General features: G+C 41.2%; 1 protein-coding gene across 4 annotated transcripts in view; it reads left to right on the top strand.

The window, feature by feature from the left end:
* Window positions 1–21,852, top strand: part of TULP4 (TUB like protein 4) — a 239,541-nt gene that overhangs the window by 151,023 nt on the left and 66,666 nt on the right. For all 4 annotated transcript variants that reach the window (XM_027056542.2, XM_027056541.2, XM_027056540.2 and 1 more), the window contains 2 exons: window positions 6,656–6,784; window positions 20,877–21,038. In XM_027056542.2, the coding sequence (XP_026912343.2) occupies window positions 6,656–6,784; window positions 20,877–21,038 (291 nt within the window). The remainder of the gene's footprint in view (window positions 1–6,655; window positions 6,785–20,876; window positions 21,039–21,852) is intronic.

Raw genomic sequence — 21,852 nt, 5'->3', positions numbered from 1 at the left:
CGCCCAATGTGGGGCTCAATCTCATGAACCACGAAATCATGGCTTGAGCTGAGATCAAGAGTGGTGTGTTTAACCAACTGAACCACACAAGTGCCCCAAGAATGCATGCTTATTAAGAAAGAAAAAGTGAGGTGCCTTGTCCAAGCATTGCATCAGGTGCTCCTTGAGGACAGGGCGTCTCTTCTGTCTGGGTGTGGCCCTGTTATCAGTTCCCAGGTGGTGTTGAGTGATCAATGTTCACGGGCCAGTCTGGTTGACCTTGGTAATGGAGACAAGTGCCTGGAATAGGCAGGGAGACTGGGGCTCTGGCCTGAATGCTGACCCACCTTGCACCTGCTGTGTGACCACAGGCAACCCACTTCGCTGCATTAACCTCCCTTTCCTCATCTATGAAACTGAATGGTTGTGTTAGCTCTAAATTGGCTAAAGCCAATAACTACTGTCTACACCAAGAATACTTATGTGAGAGTAAGTGGGAAATGATGCTGGAAAAAACATGCTAGTTCACCATGGTAAGGGCTTTGAAACCTCAGTCAGTAGTGTTTCCAGTAAAATTTCTACTCAGAAAGTGGCAACTGAGATGGGATGGAACAGGATGGAAGTTAGAGTCATTGAGAGTATTATTTGCACTGGATTTTGAGGTGTGTATCGATCAGTGTCTGGAAGTGGTCAGGTGATGAAGGTGCTAAGTGTCGGGTTTCCTACAAACTGTATTTTTAGCGTGGCTGTTCAGAGCATTTTATACATCGCTTTTGTGGAAGACTTGCTGCTACTTAGCGGATGAGAAGGCTGGGCATGGTTATTTTGCATTTACATCAGGAGACTTGGTAGAGTCCTTTTTTCAAACATTAGCCCTGCTTGATTATATAAACTCTATCCAATTAGAAGATGTATTATTTTCCAACAAGAAGATTTGGAAAACATCAAGAAGAAATGTGTAGTTCTGAGTTCCCTGCAAAGTGTCCTGGAGAAGCTGGGACTAAGAAGGTCATCCCCCAACACATTCTGGTTCAGAACCATTTAGAGGCACTGTGGTCCCTGAATTCCAGGGTTCTAACCTCAGACCTGTGTTCTCTGAATTCCTTTATTGTCTCTAGTTCATTTCCATCTTGGAATTCTTAATCAACAACTTGAGCTGAATGAATGAATGAGGACTGGATTTGTGAACATTTAAGTGAGATAAATACGATTATGTGGGGGAAAAGCTGAAGTTTTTTCCAAATATGGTCAGTGGACTTAACAAGAGAAACTTCTCAAACTCAATAAGGAAAAAAGACAACCCAATTAAAAAGGGGCAAAGGATTCGAATAGAAATTTACATAAATGTCCAATAAGCACTCGAAAAGATGTTCAACATCTTTAGCCATTAGAAAAATGCAAATCACAATCACTTCACACCCATTAGAATGGCATACTAAAAAAGATGTAATAGCAGGTATTGGAAAGAATGTGGAGAAACTGGAAACTTCTCTACCCAATGGTGCTGGGAATGTAAGTTGGTGTGGCCATTTTGGAAAATAGTTCCTCAAGAAGGTAAACATAGAATTATCATTTGACCCAGCAACTCCACTCCCAGACATATACCCAAGAAAAGGAAAACATGCTCATACAAAGATTTGTACAGAAATGTTCATAGAAATATTATTCATAATAGCCAAACAGTGGAAACAACCCAGATGTTTATCAGCTGGATGGATGGACACAGTGTGATGTATCCACACAGTGGAATATTATTTGGACGTGTAGAGGAAATAAGTATTGATATACACTTACAACATGGAAAAATCTTGAAAACATTATGCTGAGTGAAAGAAGTCAGACTCAGAAGGCCACGTATTATATGATTCCATTTATATGAAATGTCCAGAATAGGCAAATCAGTAAAGGCAAAAGGAAATTAGTGATTGCCTAGGGCTGGAGGGGAGTTTTGGGGGTTGATGAAGACGTTCTAAAATTTATTGTGATGGTTGCACAGCTCTGTAGCTACACTAAAACCACTGAATTGTACATTTTAAATGGGTGAATTGTATGGTATGTGAATTTTGTCACAATAAAACTGTTACCTGAAAAAAAAAATCTCATTTGAAACTGATCTTAACCTCTTATTGTTGAGAGAGAATATTCTAAAATTCTACAGAAATACAGCTAATCGTCATTCAGGAATGGTTCAGTTTAGAAAGATTTGTGGAATGCCCACTGTGTGCGTGGCACAGGCCTGATGAGGAGCTCAGCCGGTGAGGAACTGAGATGTTTGAGGGAGCGAGTGTAGGCAGGCGTGAACAGTGTAGAAGGTCCTGCATTAGTGGCAAGAGGGAGTGGTTGGAATGTCAGGGAAGGAATTACCACCGGTGTCAAGGGGCTGAAGTGTATTTTAGGCCAAAGGTGCCAGGAAGCGTGTGATGCTGTTGATTTTTTAGGTACAGAATTGGGTGGGGAGTGCAAGTGGCAGGAGGTGGGCCTGGAAAGAGGGACTGACTTTCCGACTGTTTATTTTCTTTTTTTTTTTTTTTTTTTTTTTATTTATTTTGGGGACAGAGAGAGACAGAGCATGAACGGGGGAGGGGCAGAGAGAGAGGGAGACACAGAATCGGAAGCAGGCTCCAGGCTCTGAGCCATCAGCCCAGAGCCTGACGCGGGGCTCGAACTCACGGACCGCGAGATCATGACCTGAGCCGAAGTCGGACGCTCAACCGACTGAGCCACCCAGGCGCCCCCTCCCAACACCATTTAAAGGGTTCCTGTCTGAAAAGATGAACATCCTTGAGATGGGTTAACTGACATTTGTTTGTTCTCCCTAAAAATAGACAGGGTGTAGGAAATGAAGTGACTTATTTAGAGCACTAGATTATATCCCAAATAGACTTTCAGCAGACCCGCCCTATATTTTAAATGTACATGTGTCTACTTTTAATAGTCCTCAATAAATGTCTATTAGCAATAACTATAAAATGATAAAGTGTTCATCTAACATTGGAGAGAGTGACAGGCTGGCATTTTTTTGAGTAATTAAAGACCTGCATCACTACTTAGCTTATCTTCGGACTTTTTAGTAGAACACAGCACCCTGACAGCCCAAGTTCTTTTGTGCGCAGACTAAACAGGAGCCCTGTTTCCTTTGAAAAGGAAGGGGAGCTCTGCCTTAGAGTGCCTGGTAGGAGGTGGAGCACCCTGCCACATGATGTGGGCATATGGGCGATGGGCTCCCCATTGGTAGTTTCTCGGCGCTCTGGGATGTCCTGACATTGCCAGCTGGATTGGAGGGATTTGGAGAACAGGAAATAAGCTGCTGGGAGATAAGGCGGGCAGCTATGAATTGTAGATGAGAGAGGAAATGAGAATTCTAATCCACGGAAACAACATTAACAGTTTGACTTTATTTTTAAATGAAGAATCATTGGAAAGATTTCTTTCTCTAAATTAGGGCAGCTACCTGCCTATTCCGTTACACTGGTTAGAACTCACAGCAAAGGTGTGGGAATGGGACTACATTTCTGTTTACTGCTGCATCTGCGCTGATCAAGAATTACAAAAACATGAAGCCTGTGAGCCTTTTGTTTATTCAGCAACTACTGCATTGTCAGAAGACCAAGAAATCTTTAGAGTGAAAAATAACTTTTTTGCCTTTGCTCTTTTGTGTCTGTTTCATGCTATGAGTCTGCGGGCTCTTTTCGTGAAGAAGAGGGTTTTTATTATTGAGGTTAACTTAATATGCAACCATGCCTGGCAATGGATGTTAAAGGAAGAAAGGCAGAAGTACAGAAAATGTTATTAAGCTTTATTTTCTAAAATACGACACCTTGTCAAATGTTATTTACAGGGAAGATCATAGCAGATGAATGGTCTCTGTGTTAACTTAAGGAAATCATTTAAAAACTGGTCAGTTGTGAATATCATGTATTTAGTTGTCATATTCCATCCCGTGGTGGCCATTCTGAAGTACATCAGTGATTGTGGACTTGAATGATGAACGTGTGTCTTATAAAGGGACCAAAATGTAGCTGCATGCACGTTAGTGGATTGCAGTGCTTGGGCCAAATCACTGGATCTGAAAGAGGTTTATAAGTTGGCCTTTATTGACTAGAAATTCTAAATTTTATGACACATTAAAAGACTTCGGTTGTTGATGGTACTGGTTTTTTTTAATTAGATCAGTATTTTTTTTAATCTTTGATATTTATTTTTTATTTTTTATTTTTTTATTCTCAAGTTAGTTAACATACAGTACAGTCTTGGCTTCAGGAGTAGAACCCAGTGATTCATCTCTTATATATGAGCACCCAGTGCTCATCCTAAAGAGTGCCCTCCTTAATGCCCGTGACCCATTTAACACCCCCTCCACTCCCATGAACCCTCTGTTTGTTCTCTGTATTGAAGACTTCACTCATACGTGGAATTTGAGAAACTTAACAGATGAACATAGGGGAAGGGAAGGAAACATAAGGTAAAAACAGAGAGGGAGGCAAACCGTAAGAGACTCTTACATAGGGAGTTTTTAAAACTGGACTTAAAAAAATGAATCTGGGTTTGTTTCCCCCTCCGCCTGTGTTGAGTTCCCCTCCTGTGTATGTTCACGACTCTCTAAGTGCACATAGAGCAGCGCTGTGCTCTGTTTAGTGAACTGAACTCCACGAGCACAAAGATGTCTTAATCTCCATCCTCAGCACCTGCAGTTCATAGTAAGCAGGCAGGCAGAGTTGGCTGTTGTTAAAATGCCTTTGGGCATTGAAAAGAACCTTCTGGACATAGTTTTCAATAACCTTTTTATAGTTCAAAGATATGGATCATAACTTCTAATTACATAGTACTCTTTGGCACAATACACTCAGAATTACTGTAGTGTGTCAGTATTCAGAGGAGAGCCTGCCCCTGTCCCCCTTCCGAGGGTGCACAGCTCAGTGGGGAGGCGTGCACGTGGACCGGTAGTTATGGTGGATGGTGCACGTGCTGCACTTGCAGAGTGAGCAGAGTGGGGCAGCCGGTCCAGCAAAGAGAAAGCAGGACGGTGTGCCGTGGGCGTGGGTGGCGTCAGCATCCGTGAAAGCAGACTCTGGCGTGGGAACCATCAACGAGGTAAGATCTGCCGGGTGATTGCCAGGCTTCCAAGGAGTGCAGCCTCACAGCTGTCTTTAATTTTTTGCAGTTTTAAAAGAGAGCTGCAGTGTCTTTACATTTTAGGTGGGCAGTAATTTCTTCTTGGATTTTATTATGCGTCTCACAACAAGTGCTGATGCCACCAACTGTGGCAGACCAGGGCTGGGGGGCCCTCCCACTCTCTGATACCTGAAAACCAAATTAAAGACTTAAAATCAGGCGTGCCCTTGGCACAGGTTTGAGAAGGGACAGGACTTTTGTGTTTGGACACAGGTGGGTGTGAGAAGGGGTCTGGACATTGCAGAGGTCCTTGACAGTCTGTCCTTGGCCTTGCTTGCTATTTTTTTTTATTTTATTACTGTTTTCTAAATATTTATTTATTTTGAGAGAGAGCACGAGTGGGGAAGGGGCAGAGAGAGAATCCCAAGCAGGCTGTGTGCTGATAGCGCAGCTCGATCCCACAAACCATGAGATCGTGACCTGAGCTGAAATCAAGAGCCAGACACTTAACTGACTGAGCCACCCAGGCGCACCCCCCCCCCCCCACACCTTGCTTGCTATTTTAGAATTTGGAGAATTCGTTTACTGGGTGTGAAGTCCTGAGGGGAGACAGGGGATTCAGATCTTTCTTATGAACAGCAGCTGCGCGTTGGGTGGTTAATGACAGTGCTCATTTGACTGTCACAGATCCGTGTCTGTCTGTGCATCCGTGGATGTCCTGACCCCCAGATGGATTTTTAGCTTCCTGAGCATGGGGTCCGGTCTTCTCCATCTTGGCATTGATCGTATAGTGTCACACAGCCTGAACCTAATAAGTACCAACCACATGTCTGACCGATGGAATGAATTCCTCACGATCACCAGCATGGACCAGTCAGGCGACACTCAGAGTTTACCACAGTGAAGGCAGGGTATTGGTTTTGTGGCTCATGGGCACCCAGGACCACTTCATAGGCCTGTGTCCTTACAGGTTTTATTGGGCTCTTTGGGTCCTGTCCTCAGTCTCCTTGGGCATTTACCTAATCCCACAGACCACCTCCCAGAGGGTCCACCTTTTGGGTGAGGGAGTGATAGTCCAGAAAGATGGGTGATTTGTCCAGGTTCAGAATTTTTAAACTAAAAAATTAATTTGTCATACTCACAAATGTTGAGGCTTGTAATTTCATATTTCCTCTCTGATAAAGTACTAAGTAGCTTAGACGTTTCAATGATTTTTTCTAAATTATTTAGATACTGAACTATTCTTGTACTTGTGAGAGGCAGGACTGAGTCCAGATGGGCTCTGGATCCTCTGCTTTTCTAGCAGCGGGCATTTTTATGTCACGATTTATGGTTTGCTCAGGGCCATTTTTCAGGAAGCCTCGTCATGGAAGTCCCATTCCCTGAGTCTCTTTCACCTGTGGGCCATGCCCTGTCCCCTCTCCTAATCCCCACACCTGCCCTCAGCCATTCATTCCCCTTGACCGTGCCTCCTCTTTAGTTCTGAAATCTCATCTCTTTGGAGACATACTCCTGGCCCTCTGCTTTAATCCCTGTGGTAAATATCTTCTTGGCTGTTTTCTAGGTTGTGCTGGTGAGGTGGAATGAGCCGTACCAGAAGCTGGCCACGTGTGACGCAGATGGAGGGATATTTGTGTGGATTCAGTACGAAGGGAGGTGGTCCGTGGAACTGGTCAACGACCGAGGGGCTCAGGTGAGTGGGCAGAGCCGCTCCCAGTGAGACATTGCTGGAAACAGAACACAGAGATGGAAACTCTTTCCAGAAACCGGTAGAGTAAAAATAAATGAAATAGAATCCTGCTTTTCGTTCCCTCCCCCCGAGTATATCACTTGATGAAAAGAGAAAGCTCTTACTTCTTTATTCAACTATTCTGCTGTTGTGAAAACTCGCCAAGTTTTAAGCTTTAATTAAATCTGTGAAATCATTTTTTTACCATTCGTTGTTGTGATTACATGTTAAATTTGGATCCTCTGAAGTGCTTACGGCATATCACTTTTGTGCTCCCTTTGAAAGGCACTTGCTGTGTGTTGTAATCTTCATAGTTCTCTCCAAGGGAGCTCTTGTGAGCCATTCTCACAACCTGCTTGTCAAGCTGAGTTTTTAACACTCTCTCCTGTCAGGTTTCAATTAGCGTGGCCACCTGTTGTCACCCCTCAGCTCTTCCTTTCTCATACAAATTTGTCTCTGCTCTGAGGAAAACAGGTGCTCCAGGGACTCCCTGCTGAGCTGTGCTATTTTTAAACCTGCTCCATAGATTCTTCTGGCTTATGGTACAGATCTGGCTCTCCCACCTCCCCCCTGTGATGATGGGCCACATGGAGCTCCTCTTCTCGGTTGCTTAAGGACACAAGTCCCATCCCTGGGATTTGACCGGAAATTGTGGCTTTGGAACCAAGTCCTCAGGGGACCTTTCTCCATGAGGGCTTTCTCAGACTGTTTTACCACTCCAGGGATGGTTTCCCTGTGACTGCCTTTCTATACATTGCTCAGGAAGTGGATTCTCACCCTCTTTTCCCCCATCTATTGCTTAAATAAGCTGCGAGACCCCCAAGTTTGAAAGATACACCAGTGAAGTGAAATGACAGAAAATTGCAAGGAACAAAGATACTATTAGTGGTTACTGTTACAGCTAAGGGTCTTTGTAAGTTATCATCACAGAAGACAAATCTACCACTAGGTAAAATAGAACATTCTTTTTTGTGTGAGTTTATTTGGTAGAGTAAATGTAATAATTTTGACTGACTCTGAAAAGGCCTTATGAATTCCCTGTACACCTCCATGGAGTGAAGAAAGGAAGAGGTATATCCTGCCCTCTGGTGACTGACCAGCCATTCTGAAATAGAGCCACAGCTGGGGAAATCTCCATGACCATGAGAAGTTCATGTTACCTAGAGGGGAGACATTGTGGTCAAGAGCATGAGCTCTGGAGTCAGACCACACGGGTCTCACTCCGTTATTTCTTAGTAGGAGATCCTTCATTCTCTGTGCCTCAGTCTTCTCATCTGTAACATAGGGACTCACATGGTACCTGCTTAGAGAATCACTAGGGGGATTAAATAAGATTAACCGTAGAAAGCACTTATAACACTGTTGATGATCGTTTTCCCCACATACTGTTCTGGTGCCTGTCGTATTATGAGGTACTACTACTTCGTAACCCCTGACCACAGAACATACCTGCCCGTAAATAGTAGCCATAATGTCATCACCAAAGACTAGCTTCGGGCCTTGAGGCAGCAAGTCTTGATGGCTTTCTGTAAGGTGGAGACTTCTCTGAATTCACCCATATAAGGGTCTCTGGAATGCTATAATTCTCCCATCCACCAAAGCGTGAACTCTTTTCCTTAGGCCCAGTGACTGAATTGGATGTGTCTTCAGACTTTGGATGACTACAGTTCTCTAAAGCATTACTCCGAGAAAGACCTGAAGAGGAGCTAGGACAAAGTCCAACTAAGTGCTTGTCTTTTCCATGTGTTCTCTGTCAGTCTTCCCAGGAACCCCATTGAACAGATGCTGTTCTCAGTTAATAGAAGAAAAAACTCAGGTCAGGGAGGTTGAGCAAGTTGCCCAGGAAGTACATGGGTGGTAAAGCAGAAATTTGAACCCAGTTTTGAATCCAGAACACTCTGTCACACTATCTTCTTCTCAGACAAGAAACTTTTTTCTCTTTTAGCAGAAATGCATGTATTCATAGTATATCCAGAAGAGCTCAGACTCCATTACCATCAGAGAGTCTAGCCCCACCAGCCAAGCCTTGCTGTCACCACACTGTTTTCTCCTGAAAGCAGCCTCTCCCGGGACGAAACCTTCTGTCATCTCCATATAGCAGCTGTGTGGTTTCCACCGTCACCATATCCCTCAGCTTTTCTCGTTATTGAGAATTTCGCATAAAAAAGCATTTTAGACACAGGAAAGGGAGAATGAATTCAGACCTGGAGGTGAATGAACTTCTGTGGACTATAGAACACCGGAACCTCCTGGAATCTCACAAATGCCTGCCCCTGCCATGTTCAAAAGTAATCACTATATCTATGATATGATCTAGATTTATATATAATTTTGCTGTCTGGAACTCTGATCCCTCAAACCTCGGAACCCACTAAGCAGTTGTCAGCAGTAAGCACTTACATCTGGAAAGGTTTCGCTTCTTTGAATTGTGTTGGCATCAGAATTTATCTGAGCAGAGAAACACCGTGCACTGGTGATGATGAATCACTGATTGAGGAAGTAGTGGCTGGCTGCACCTGAAACAGAACCTGGCGGGAGGGAGGACAGTTTTGTGGCTGGGAAGAGGAGGATCCTTGAAATCTCAGAAAAAAAGAATGCTTTTTAGAGGAAATGACAGGTGATCCACGTCGCCCAGCGTGACTTGTACTGTCACAAAGGCATCAGACATTCGGCAAAAGCTAAGTGATGCTTTAACAACTTCTTTTTCAGGAAATGATTATGAGTCCTTTATTTCAAAAGTGAGTCTGGAACAGTGTGTGCATTATTGTGTAAGATCAGTCACCAGGCGTGGCCGTGTCCCGCACAGGTACTGGCCACTGTGATGAAAGCTGCCTCGGGCTGAGGTCTGACCAGGCTGGTGCCGAGACATAGTTAATCCACGTCTGACAACACGTTCCGTGAGGCAAGAGCCCGCAGGCCTGTGCCACTGAAAGGCAACTAGGAGGGCGGCTTCCTGCTTATTTTCTTTACAGCATTGGGTATCAGTTCCCTTGTTTTTGTCTTTCCAGTTGTGGTATATTTTTACCACCCTGTGCTGACCTAATTCAGTAAACCCAATTCATTCATGGAAACATCTCTTGTTACCATTTTCTGTGACTGCAAGACTGGTGGTGTCTTGGCGAAGCTTCTTTTCACTGGCTAAACTCTTCCCCCTCTACTAGGATGTTTTTCTTTTTAGTACGGATTTCTTCCAGGATAAATGAGTCAGAATGCTTGTAAATAAGTAGCACTACACTTGAAAATTGAAAAAACCTGAAATGTTATTGCAGAATTCATGGGTTGTCTCTAGAAAATGTTTTCAGTTCTTAAGAAAAACTACATAGTGTAGTTAGTTGAAATGTAGGGTCAGTGAAACCAGGGTCCCGAGTTCTCCCTAGCAACCCGCTCTTTTCAGTAACCTCAGGCCAGCTGTTCAAGAGCTATCTTACAAATCCATGCCGTTGTCTCGGTGGGGACATGCTAACCACTGAACACCAACCTATAACCTCTGCTGGGAAAACAGCAAATGTTCGTGTCCTTTTGGTGTTTGTTCATTTATTTTATTTTTATCTGAAATGTGATATATCCAGTAATGTCACCGATTTTAAAGAAAGTTAAACATTTCCAAGTAAAAGCAACCTATAACACTTTTATGAATGAAAAGGTAGACATAACTCTAGAGATTACCAGGTAATCAAAGGTAATTAAAAGATGCCTAGATAATTCACTGGGAGGAAACAATAGTCTTTTTTTCTATTGAGTTGTAATCGGCATATAATGTTATATTAGTTTAAGTACACAATATAGTGATTTGATATTTGTACAAACGGTTGACCTTTGAACAACTGCAGTTTGAACTGCACAGGTCCCCTTACACATACATGGGTGTTTTTTTTTCCCCCCAACAAATACAGAACAGATAGAAGGGGCGGGGGCAAGCTAAGATGCTGGAGTGGTAGCAGGACCCTGGGCTTGTCTCATCCCTCAAACACAGCTAGATAACTATCAGATCATTCTGAACACCCAAGAAATCGACCTGAGGGCTGATAGAACAAAGTGCATAACTAAAGGGACAGAAGAGGCCACATCCAGGAAGGTAGGAAGTACAGAGACATGGTTTGGGGGAGAAATGGGGAGAAATGGATTGCGGCGGCTGCAGAGGGGAGGGAGCCTTGGTCGTGGAGAGAGGTGAGAAAGAGAGAGAGGGGAAGAGAAGTACACAGGGGATCACACAAGGAAAACACTTCCCCAGAGCCATTGGTTGGGAAAATGAGAGGCTGATTTTCATGAGTTTTTGCAAACAACTCGAAGCCTGGAGTTTCAGAGGTCGGTGATGTGGCTAGGATAGGGCCCAGAGAGCACTGCCCTGCTCCTGGAGAGAAGGCAGGCAGGTAACTTGGGGGCAGATGGCATGGTGTGCGGATTGCCTAAGATTCACAGGAGAGACTGTTCCCCCTTCTTGGAGCACATCTGTGAGTGGTGGCATTGCCCCTCTGGGAACAGAAGAGCCCGGCGGGTGCCATTTCCCTCTCCCACCCCTCAGCGTAGGCTCAGAGACACCTGCTGAGGGTAGCTAACCTGGACACTGGCTGTTTAACCTGCTTTGCTCCAAATCCTATGCCCTTGCACTCTGATGTCAAACTGCCCTTCTGGGTCAAACCTGCATCGGTCCCAGGGCAGCAAGACCCTTCCCCAGAAGAGCAGTGCAGGTCCCTGTCATGCCAGGTCCTTAAAGTTTGGAATTTAAAATTTTTATTTTTGGGAGAGAGACAGAGACAGAGTGCAAGTGGGGGAGGGACAGAGAGAGGGAGACAGGATCCAAAGCAGACTCAGAGCTCTGTCAGCACAGAGCGCAATGTGGGGCTCAAACTCACGAACCATGAGATCATGACCTCGGCCAAAGTCAGACGCTCAACTGACTGAGCCACCCAAGTGCCCCTAAAGTTTGGAATTTTAAAAGTCAGCAGATTTGGCTGGAATAGAGAGCCCAAAGTGCACTGCGCTGCCCTAGGCAGGCAAGCAACTTGGACACAGACAGTGTGAAAACAGTGATCTGGAAAATGCCTAGGACACACGATAGGAAATTATTCACTCTTCTGAGAGGGCTTTCCTGAGAACAGCAACTATGGACCACCCCCCTCTTGGAACAAAGGACCTAGCTGGTGCCATTTCCCTCCCCTGTCCCTCAGCATAAATCAACTTCACTGAAAAGCACAGCACCAACACTGGCTGACTAACCTGCTTAGTCAGCCAGCCCTGTCCCTGTGCTCTGCAAGTGTGCCTAAGGATCAGTGCAGCGGGGCCCTTCCCCAGAAGACCACCAGAAACCCCCACTTGTATCATGTCTTCTGACCATAGAGTTCTACAAGGCTTCAGTTCTAGTGGAAGTAGCATCAGGTCTCATTTAACAAACAGACCAGGCACACCTAGTTCAGACTGGCCACACTATGGCCAAAGTCCAAACACTGCCCATCTACAGAGGAGAGCCTCTGTAGATGACTGACCTGAGGGATAGAGAAGCCAGACGCAGCAGCAGACTACATTCAACACACACCAGAGACACTTCCTGAAGCGTTAGGCCCTGGACATTACGTGACCTCTTCATAAAGCCATTACTCTCAGGAATAGGGAACATAACGAGCTTTTCTAACACAAAAAAGAAGACAGAGACCTAGACAAAATACGAAGACAGAGGAATTCATCCCAAAAGAAGAACAAGAAAAGGTCACAGCTAGAGCTGTAAACAAAACAGATCTAAGTAATATGCCTCATGCAGAATTTAAAGTAACAGTCGTAAGGATACTCTACCAGGCTTGAGAAGAGTATGGAAGATACCAGGGAGACCCTTACTGCAGAGATAAAAGAGCTAAAATACAATCAGGCAGAAATGAAAGACGCAACATCTAAGATTTGAAACTGACCAGATATAATGACCACAAGGATGGAAGAGTCAGAAGAACAAATAAGTGATATAGAAGATAGAATTATGGAAAATAATGAAGCTGAACAAAAGAGGGAAAGAAAAACTGTGGATCACAAGAGTTGACTTAGGGAACTCCATGACTCCATCAAACATAATAACATTTGTGTCATAGGAGTCCCAGAAGAAGAAGAGAGAAAAAGGGGCAGAAGTTTTTTTTTTTGAAGAAATCATAGCTGAAAACCTCTCTAACCTGGGGAAGGAAACAGACATCCAAATCCAGGAGGCACAGAGAATTCCCAACAAGATCAACAAAAGTAGGCTAATGCCGAGATATATTGTAGTTAAGTTTGCAAAATACAGTGATAAAGAAAATGTCCTAAAAGCAGCAAGACAAAAGAAGTCCCTTACTCACAAGGCAAGTGCTATAACATTGGCAGCAGATCTTTCCACAGAAACTTGGCAAACCAGAAGTTCAACCCACTGAATGGGAAAAATCTGCAGCCAAGAATACCCTATCCAGCAAGACTATCATTCAAGATGGAAGGAGAGATGAAGAGTTTCCCAGACAAACGAAAGCTAAAGGAGTTTGTGACTACTAAACCATCCCTGGAGGAAATATTAAAGGAGACGCTTTGAGTGGGAGGGAAAAGACCAAAAGTGACAAAAGACAAGAAAGGACCAGAGGAAATCTCCAGAAACAGCAACAAAAAAAGTAATAAAATGGCTCTAAGTACATATCAATAATTATGCTGAATGTAAATGGACTAAATGCTCCAATCAAAAGATAAAGAGTGTCAGAATGAATTTAAAAAAGACCCAACTATATGCTGCCTACAAGAGATTTGAGACCTAAAGACATCTGTGCATTTAAAGTGAGGGGAGGGAGAAATATTTATCGTGCACATGGATGTCAAAAGAAAGCCAGAGTAACAATACTTACATCAAACAAACTAGATTTAAACCAAAGACTGGGGTGCCTGGGTGGTGCAGTTAGTTAAGCGTCCGACTCTTGATCTCGGCTCAGGTCATGATCTCACGTTTCTTGAGTTCAAGCCCTACATCAGGCTTTGTGCTGATGGTATGGAGCCTGCTTGGGATTCTGTCTCTCCTTCTCTCTTCCCCCTCCCTGCTTATGCTTTCTCTCTCCCTCTCCTTCCCTCCCTCCCTCCCTCTCTCACTCTCTCTCTCAAAAGTAAATAAATAAACTTAAAAACCAACAGACTGTAACGAGTTGGAAAAGGGCACTAGATCATAATAAAGGGGACTATCCAACAAGAAGATCTAACAATTGTAAATATTTATGACCTCAACTTGGAAGCACCCAAATATATAAAACACTTAATAACAAACATAAAGGAATTCATTGATAATAATACAATAATAGTAGGGACTTAAACACCCCACTGATAGCAATGGACAGATCATCTAAACAGAAAATCAACAAAGAAACAATGACTTCAAATAACACACTGGACCAGATGGACTTAACAGATACATTAAGAACATTTCATCCTAAAGCAGCAGAATACACATTGTTTTTGAGTGCACATGGGACATTCTCCCGAATAGATCACATACTGTATCACAAATCAGCCCTCAACAAGTACAGAAAGATTGAGATCATACCATGCATATTTTCAGACCACAACACTATGAAACTTGAAGTCAACTACAAGAAAAAAATTGGAAAGATTACAAATACATGGAGGTTAAAGAACATCCTACTAAAGAGTGATTGGGTTAAGCAATCGTTCTTTAAATAATGAAAACACCACAGTCCAAAACTTTTAGGATGCAGCAAAGGCAATCCTAAGAGGGAAGTATATTGCAATATGGTCCTACCTCAAGAAGCAAGAAAACTCTCAATACACATTCTAATCTTATACCTAACGGAGCTAGAAAAAGAACAACAAATGAAGCCTAAAGCCAGCAGAAGGTAAATAATAAAGATTAGAGCAGAAATAAATGATACAGAAACTTAAAAAAAAAAAAAAATGGAGGAACAAATCAATGAAACCAAGACCTGGTTCTTTGAAAAAATTAATGTAACTGATAAACCCCTAAGCCAGTCTTATGAAAAAGAAAAGAGAAAGGACCCAAATAAATGAAATCACAAATGAGAAAAGAGAAATAACAACCAACCACACAGAAATACAATAAGAAAATATTATGAAAAATTATATGCCAACAAATTGGACAATCTGGAAAAAATGGATAAATTCTAGAAATATAAGCAACCAAAAGTGAAACTGGAAGAAATAAAAAAAACTTGTACAGACTGATAACCAGTAAAGAAATTGAATCCGTAATCAGAAATCCCCCAACAAACAAAAGTCCAGGGCCAGATGGCTTCAAGGGAATTCTACCAAACTTTTAAAGAAGAGTTAATACCTGCTCTTCTCAAACTATTCCAAAAAATATAAATGGAAGGAAAATTTCCAAACTCATTCTGTAAGGCCAGCATTATCCTGATTCCACAACCAGACAAAGACATCACTAAAAAAGAAAACTACAGGCCAATATCCCTGATGAACATGGATGCAAAAATTCTCAACAAAATACTAGCAAATGGAATCCAACAGTACATTAAAAGAATCATTCATCATGATCAAGTGGGATTTATTCCTGGCTGCCAGGATGGTTCAAGATTTGCATTAATAAAAGTAAGGGTAAGAACCATATGATCCTCTCAAAAGATGCAGAAAAGCATTTGACAAAGTACAATATCCATTCATGATAAAGACTCAACAAAGTAGGTTTAGAGGGAACATAATAAAAGCCCACATCCTCATCCTCAATGAGGAAAACCTGGAAGGTTTTTCCCTAAGGTCAGGAACAAGACAGATGTCCACTCTCACCATTGTTATTTAATGTAGTACTGGAAGTCCTAGCCTCAGCAGTCAGACAACAAAAGAAGTAAAAGGCATCCAGATCGACAAGGAAGATGTCAAACTCTTACTATTTGCAGATGACATGATATTCTATATGGAAAACCCAAAAGACACTACCACAAAATTGCTGGAACTGATACATGAGTTCAGTAATGTCACAGGATACAAAATCTGTACAGAAACCTGTTGCATTTCTATGCACCAATAATGAAACAGCAGAAAGGGAAATCAAGGAATTGATCCTATTTACAATTGCAGCAAAAACCTAATACAACTAGGAATAAATCTAACTAAAGAGGCAAAAAGATCTATACTCCGAAAAATTATAAAACACTGATGAAAGAAAGTGAAGATGATAGAAAGAAATGGAAAAACTTTCCATGCTCATGAATTGGAAGAACAAATATTGTTAAAATGTCTGTACTACCCAATGCATTCTACGCATTTAATGCAATCCCTAGCAAAATACCACAACCATTTTTCACAGAGCTAGAACAAACCATCCTAAAACTGGTGTGGAACCACATAGCAAAGCAATCTTGAAAGAGAAAAGAAAAGCCAGAGGCATCACTTCAAAACTATAGTCATCAAGGCAGTATGGTTCTGGCATAAAAACATACATTGATCAATGGAACAGAGTAGAAAACCCAGAAATGAACCTGTAACTATATGGTCAACTAATCTTTGATGAAGAAGAAAGACTATCCAGTGGAGAAAAGACAGTCTCTTCAACAAATGGTGCTGGGAAAACTGGGCAGCTACATGCAGAAGAATGAAACCGGACCACTTTCTTACACCATACACAAAAATAAACCCAAAATAGATGAAAGACCTAACTGTGAGACAGGAAGACATCAAAATCCTAGAGGAGAACCCCTTTGACCTTGGCTGGGGCAACTCCTTACTAGACATATCACCAGAGGCAAGGGAAGCAGAAGCAAAAGTGAACTATTGGGACTTCATCAAGATAAAAAGCTTCTGCACAGTGAAGGAAATGATCAACAAAACTAAAAGGCTTCAGAATGGGTGAATATATTTGCAAATGACATCTGATTAAGGGTTAGTATCCAAAATATAAATATAAATAAAGAACTTATCAAACTCAACACCCAAAAGACAAATAATCCAGTGAAGAAATGGGCAAAAGACATGAATAGACACTTCTCCAAAGAAGACATCCAGATGGCTAACAGACACATGAAAAGATGCTCAACATCACTTATTATCAGGGAAAAGCAAACCAAAACTACAATGAGCTATCACTTCACACCTGTCAGAATGGCTAAAATTAACAATACAGAAAACAACAGGTGTTGGTGAGGATGTGGATAAAGGGGAACCTTCCTACACTCTTGGATGGAATGTAAACTGGTGAGGCCAGTCTGGAAAACAGTGTGAAGATTCCTCAGAAAGTTAAAAATAGGGGTGCCTGGGTGGCTCAGTTGGTTAAATGTCTGACTTCAGGTCAGGTCACAATCTCATGGTTCATGGGTTTGAACCCTACGTCAGGCTCTGTGCTGACAGCTCAGAGCCTGGAGCCTGCTTCAGATTCTGTGTCTCGCTCTATCTGCGCCTCCTCCACTCATGCTCTGTCTCTCTCTGTCTCTCAAAAGTGAATAAACATTAAAAAAATTTTTTTAAAGTTACAAATAGGTCTACCCTACAGTCCAGCAATTGCACGAGTAGGTATTTGCCTAAAGGATACAAAAATACTGATTAAAAGGGATACGTACACCCCAATGTTTATAGCAGCATTATCAACAATAGCCAAATTATGGAAAGAGCCCAAATGTCCGTTGCATGGTGAATGAATAAAGAAGATGTGGAGTGTGTGTGTGTATATATACATATGTATATATACATACATATATATATATATATATGTATATGTATATGTATATATATGTATGTGTGTGTGTGTGTGTGTGTGTATATATTCTCCACACACACAGTGGAATACTACTCATTTACCATTACCATTTGCAAAAACATAGATGGAACTAGAGTACATTGTGCTAAGTGAAATAAATCCATCAAAGAAAGACAAATACCATATGATTTTAATCATATGTGGAATTTAAGAAACAAAACGATGGAATAGGGGGAATAAAAAAGAGAGGCAAACCTGAAAACAGACTCTTAACTATAGAGAACAAACTGAGGGTTGCTGGAGGGGAGGTGGGAAAGGGGATGGGTTAAATTGGTGATGGGTATTACGGAGGGCACTTGTTGTGATAAGCACTGGGTGTTGTATATAAGTGAATCACTTATTCTACACCAGAATCTACATGAATCACTAAATTCTACACTGGAAACTAATATTACACTGTATGTAAACTAATTGGAATTTAAATAAAAACTTTAAAAAGAAAAAAATATATGGTACTTTAAATGTATTTTCTGTTCCTTATGATTTGGTTAATAACATTTTCTCTAGCTCACTAGATTGCAAAAATACAGTATATAATAGGTAAAACATACAAAATATGTATTAATTGACTGCTTTTGCTATTGATAAGGCTTCTGGTCAATAGTAAGCGATTAGTAGTTAAGTTTGGGGGAAGTCAAAGTTACACATGGATTTTCAGCTTTGCAGGGCATCAGCAACCCCTAAGCTCTTAGTTGTTCAAAGGTCAACTGTATTGTGAAAGGATCACCGCAGTAAGTCTAGGTAACATCTGGGGAATTTTCTTTTTCACAAATGGTGCTGAAACAATTGCATATCTGTATTTAAAAACAAAAACAAAACAAAACAAAAAACCACCTTGATTCTGACCTCATACTCTACCTAAAAATTAACTGTAAGTAAATCACAGATATAAATGTAAAAACTAAACTTCTCTGTAAACCTTGGGTTTGAAACCTTGGATTAAGTAAAGATTCAATGGATTGGACACAAAAAGCATGAACCATGAAAGAAAAAAAAAATTGACACTGGACTTCATCAAAATTTAAGATTTTCACTTTTTGAAAGATACCATTAAGCAAATGAAAAGGCAAGCCACAGAGTAAGAGAAATTATTTTCAGCACACATATCTTATAAAGGATTGTATATAGAATTTTTATAACAAAATAAGGTTGGAAGCTTATATATATCCATATGTATGTAGACATATTGTATACATCTATGTGAGTATTCATACATACACATAGCACATATGTATGAGTGGATGGGGAATACGTACACATAGCAAGGAATTTGAACAGACATGTCCCTAAAGATGATGTGCAAATGATCAATAAGAACATGAAATGATACTCACCATGACTACATTGGAGAAATGCAAATTAGGAACAGTGTCCTACCACTGCATACTTACTAGAATAGCTAAAACAAAAGAGACTGACAACACCATGTGCTGGTGAGGAGCGAACCTACTAATGCTCTCATACACTGTTGCAGGGAGTGTAAAATGGCATAACCGCTTTGGAAAATAATTTAGTAATTTCTTATGCATTTAAACATGCTTACCATATGATCTAGCAATTAATTCCACTCTCAGGTATTCACTCAGGAGAAATGAAACCACGCATCTACCAAAGGTCTTACACATGCATGTTCATAGCAGTTTTATAGTAGCCAAATACTGGAAGCAAGCTAAATGCCTGGCAATTTGGGTGGATAAATAAGTTGTGGTATATTTATATAATGAAATACTACTCTTCATGAAAAGGAATGAACTGCCGATGCACACAAGGATTTAGAATACTCTTAAACTATTGTACTGAGTAAAGGCAGCCATACACAAAAGTGAGCATACTATACAGTTCCCTTCATGTAAAATTCAAGAAGAAGCAACTAGTGAGAGAAATTAGATCACTGGTTGCCTTGAACCAAGGATGAGCATAGGCGATTGACTGCTGAGAACTTTATTTAATGTATACAAATTATAGCTCAATGAAGTTGATTTTTAAAAAGATAATAAATACTATCAGCAGCTACTTGCCAACAATTTGGAAAACTTACATGAACTGGAAAAATTTTTTTTAGTAATTCAATAGAACTGACTCAAGAGGAAATAAAAAGCTTAACAGCTTGACTTGTACTAAAACTACTGAGTACATTGAAGCAATGGTTAAAAATCTTCCCACAAAAAAATTCAGATGCATAGGCATGTTATACCCAACTTTCATGCAATAGGTTATCCCAGTTTATATAAATTGTTCCAGGCAGTGGAAAAGGAAGGAGTACTTACTGTCCAACTCATTCTGAGAGATCAACATAACTTTGAGAAATCCAGATACAAAGACATTATCAAAAGGAAATCATAAGTTTGTTTCACTCATGAATACAGCTGTAGAAATTCTGAACTCATCAGTAAATCAACTTCATCTGTGTGTATCAAAGACAATACTTCATCTCCAGGTTGGGCTAGTTGTAGGCATGCAAGGGTAGTATAATTTGAGGAAGTCAGTAGAAGCAATTTACTTCATTAATAGATTAAAAGATTTTTTAGATGGGCTTATTTGAATAAATACAATGAACGCATCAAACAACACCCAAGTATGTGTAATTTTTCCAGTTAAATTATCATTTTTTTACTTTAGAGAGAGTCTCTAGAGAGCATGAGCAAGGGAGAGGGGTAGAGGGAAAGAGAGAGAATCTTAAGCAGATCCACGCTTAGCGTGGAGTGCGATACAGGGTTTGATCCCACGACCCTGGGATCGTGACCTGAGGCAAAATCAAGAGTCAGATGCTCAGCCGACTGAGCCACCCAGGCACCCCTAAGTTATTTTTTCATTTTGATTAAGGGAATATTATTAGCAAGGCTGAGGACGGTATATAACCAAAAACTGAGAACTTTCCTATTTTGATAGGTGACCCAGAGACACTAATGGCAAATCTGTTACCATAGGTGGGAGACCATAGAACCATAGGTGGGAGACCAAAGCAAGGACACTGGATCCATACAACCCTGGGTCATCCTTAACACTGCCATTCACCTTGTGTATGATCAAGGATAAGTTAACTATCCCCTCTGTGTCTGTTTTCTCTGGAAAATGGGCATGATAATCCCTCCCATGAACAAAGCTTGAAGAATTAACATGTGTGAAACACTTAGCTCTTCACTGACACTTGCTTTTCAAATGAGGTCTTTTGTATTATATGTTAGTGTTACAGTACATATGATGTATTTATGCACTGTTCTCTTTAAGACCATCTAACTCTTAGCCAAAGGCTAAGTTAATGACTATAGCCTTTGCTAAAAGTGCTTTCCCTTTCAGATTAATTGACATCTTGTGTCTATGTGTGTCTCAAAGGTGAGTGATTTCACATGGAGCCACGATGGAACTCAAGCACTTATTTCATATCGAGATGGGTTTGTCCTGGTTGGTTCTGTCAGCGGACAAAGACACTGGTCATCTGAGATAAACCTGGAGAGTCAGATCACATGTGGCATATGGACTCCTGATGACCAACAGGTAAAGCCTCTTGATTATGGGTGTGTAAGGAATGTTAAAACCATGTGAGCTGAGGAGGAAATGAATTGATTGCATACAGTCATATAGGGAAGGGAATGGGGAGGGGGAAGCTGACTCAGAAGCCTCTTAAAGAATCACGAAGGTAAACAACAGTGAATATGTCCAGGTAAAAATTAAAACTTTAAGTGAACCATAGATGGGAGAAATAATATTTCCCACCAAATGGTAAACACTGAGTTAACATTTTAATTATGGAAAATATTCATACAGATGTACTTTTTTTTTTTAATGTTTTTATTTATTCCTGAGAGAGAGAGGGAGGGAGAGAGAGCAAGAGCAGGGGAGGGGCAGAGAGAGAGAGGGAGACACAGAATCCGAAGCAGGCTCCAAGCTCCAAGCTGTCAGCAGAGAGCCCAACGCGGGGCGCAAACTCACAAAGCACGAGCTCATGACCTGAGCTGAAGTTGACGTTTAACAAACTGAGCCAACCAGGCGCCCCCAGATGTACTTTTAAATCTGTGTAAATAGCCAGTTGGTAAATGGATAATGGGCATAATGATTCACAAAAGAAGTTCAACTAGTCAGTAATCATATGGTGGAAAAATATACATTTTCAGGAAAAAAATGCAAAATAACATAGGAAATAGTTTCACTTATTAGCAAAAAAATAATAAAATGGTACAGGTGATTTCCTGGTTAATGATAAGAGTTCAGTGAAAGGATTCTTACCATTGCTGGTAATAATGTCTATTACCTTTAGGGAAGGAATTTGGCAGAATATGTCAGAAGTCTAAAAAAATTATTGTCCACTTTG

This window comes from Acinonyx jubatus, chromosome B2, assembly GCF_027475565.1.
Source record: "Acinonyx jubatus isolate Ajub_Pintada_27869175 chromosome B2, VMU_Ajub_asm_v1.0, whole genome shotgun sequence".
In the NCBI taxonomy this organism is placed as follows: Eukaryota; Metazoa; Chordata; class Mammalia; order Carnivora; family Felidae; genus Acinonyx; species Acinonyx jubatus.
Note: the sequence above shows the minus strand (reverse complement) of the source record. Positions and strands in the feature narration are given on the sequence as shown.